The sequence below is a fragment of the Penaeus monodon genome, chromosome 21, assembly GCF_015228065.2.
Source record: "Penaeus monodon isolate SGIC_2016 chromosome 21, NSTDA_Pmon_1, whole genome shotgun sequence".
NCBI classification, from domain to species: domain Eukaryota; kingdom Metazoa; phylum Arthropoda; class Malacostraca; order Decapoda; family Penaeidae; genus Penaeus; species Penaeus monodon.
Window position 1 is genome coordinate 8,025,154 of NC_051406.1, and position 688 is coordinate 8,025,841.

The 688-nt window shown below is 36.3% G+C and overlaps 1 protein-coding gene across 1 annotated transcript in view; it reads right to left on the minus strand.

Annotated features, from left to right (window-relative positions):
• LOC119586160 (lymphocyte-specific helicase-like) overlaps positions 1 to 688 on the minus strand; it is a gene marked incomplete at its 3' end in the record, with an annotated part of 43,724 nt that overhangs the window by 40,734 nt on the left and 2,302 nt on the right. The window contains 2 exon segments of the mRNA XM_037934855.1: positions 1 to 106; positions 292 to 408. Coding sequence (XP_037790783.1) covers positions 1 to 106; positions 292 to 408 — 223 coding nt within the window.

Here is a 688-nt window from a genome sequence, read left to right on the forward strand (position 1 = left end):
CTGTCTTGCACTTCCTTGCGCCAGGCCTTCTCCTGCTCATCGTTGGCCAATTCTAACTTTTCTTCTTCAGCAATAATATCTGTGGTCAGCACATCATCCACAAGGCCTGCAGATTTATTTGAAACATTCATCAGACACACAAATTAAAGAAAAAAAAAAAATTCATTAAGAACTTTCCACATACTTTGTTTCTAACTATCTTTTCTAACCATGCATGACTGACTTCTGCATCTTTCCCCAATAAATACATAACTTCCTTGATGGACATTTTTTACCTGTCATATTTCTTACTTTTGGAATCCGAGTCAGGAGAAGCCGTGCGAGAGAGCCCATGAGCCTTTTCCTCGGGCATCTCTGGTGAACCTGCTGGCCTGGCTGGAGAAAGGCTCAAGATGCTGCTTGAACTCTCTACCCAAAGAAAAAAAAAAAAATCAAAATACATGGATTTGTATGTTTGTGTGAAATTAAATTATTGAAATTACTCTCGACTAATGACTGCATTTGAAAGACCTATGAATATATTGATATCATATGTGAAACCTACTGATGACAATTTTGATAACATCAAAAGTTTATGTTAATACCAAGAAAAAGTCACAATGAGGATACAGTGCTTTGACATGTTTCTCTTTCTCTATTACTTATTTCTATTCCATACGTATTCATTCATTAGAACCACCATCATGAT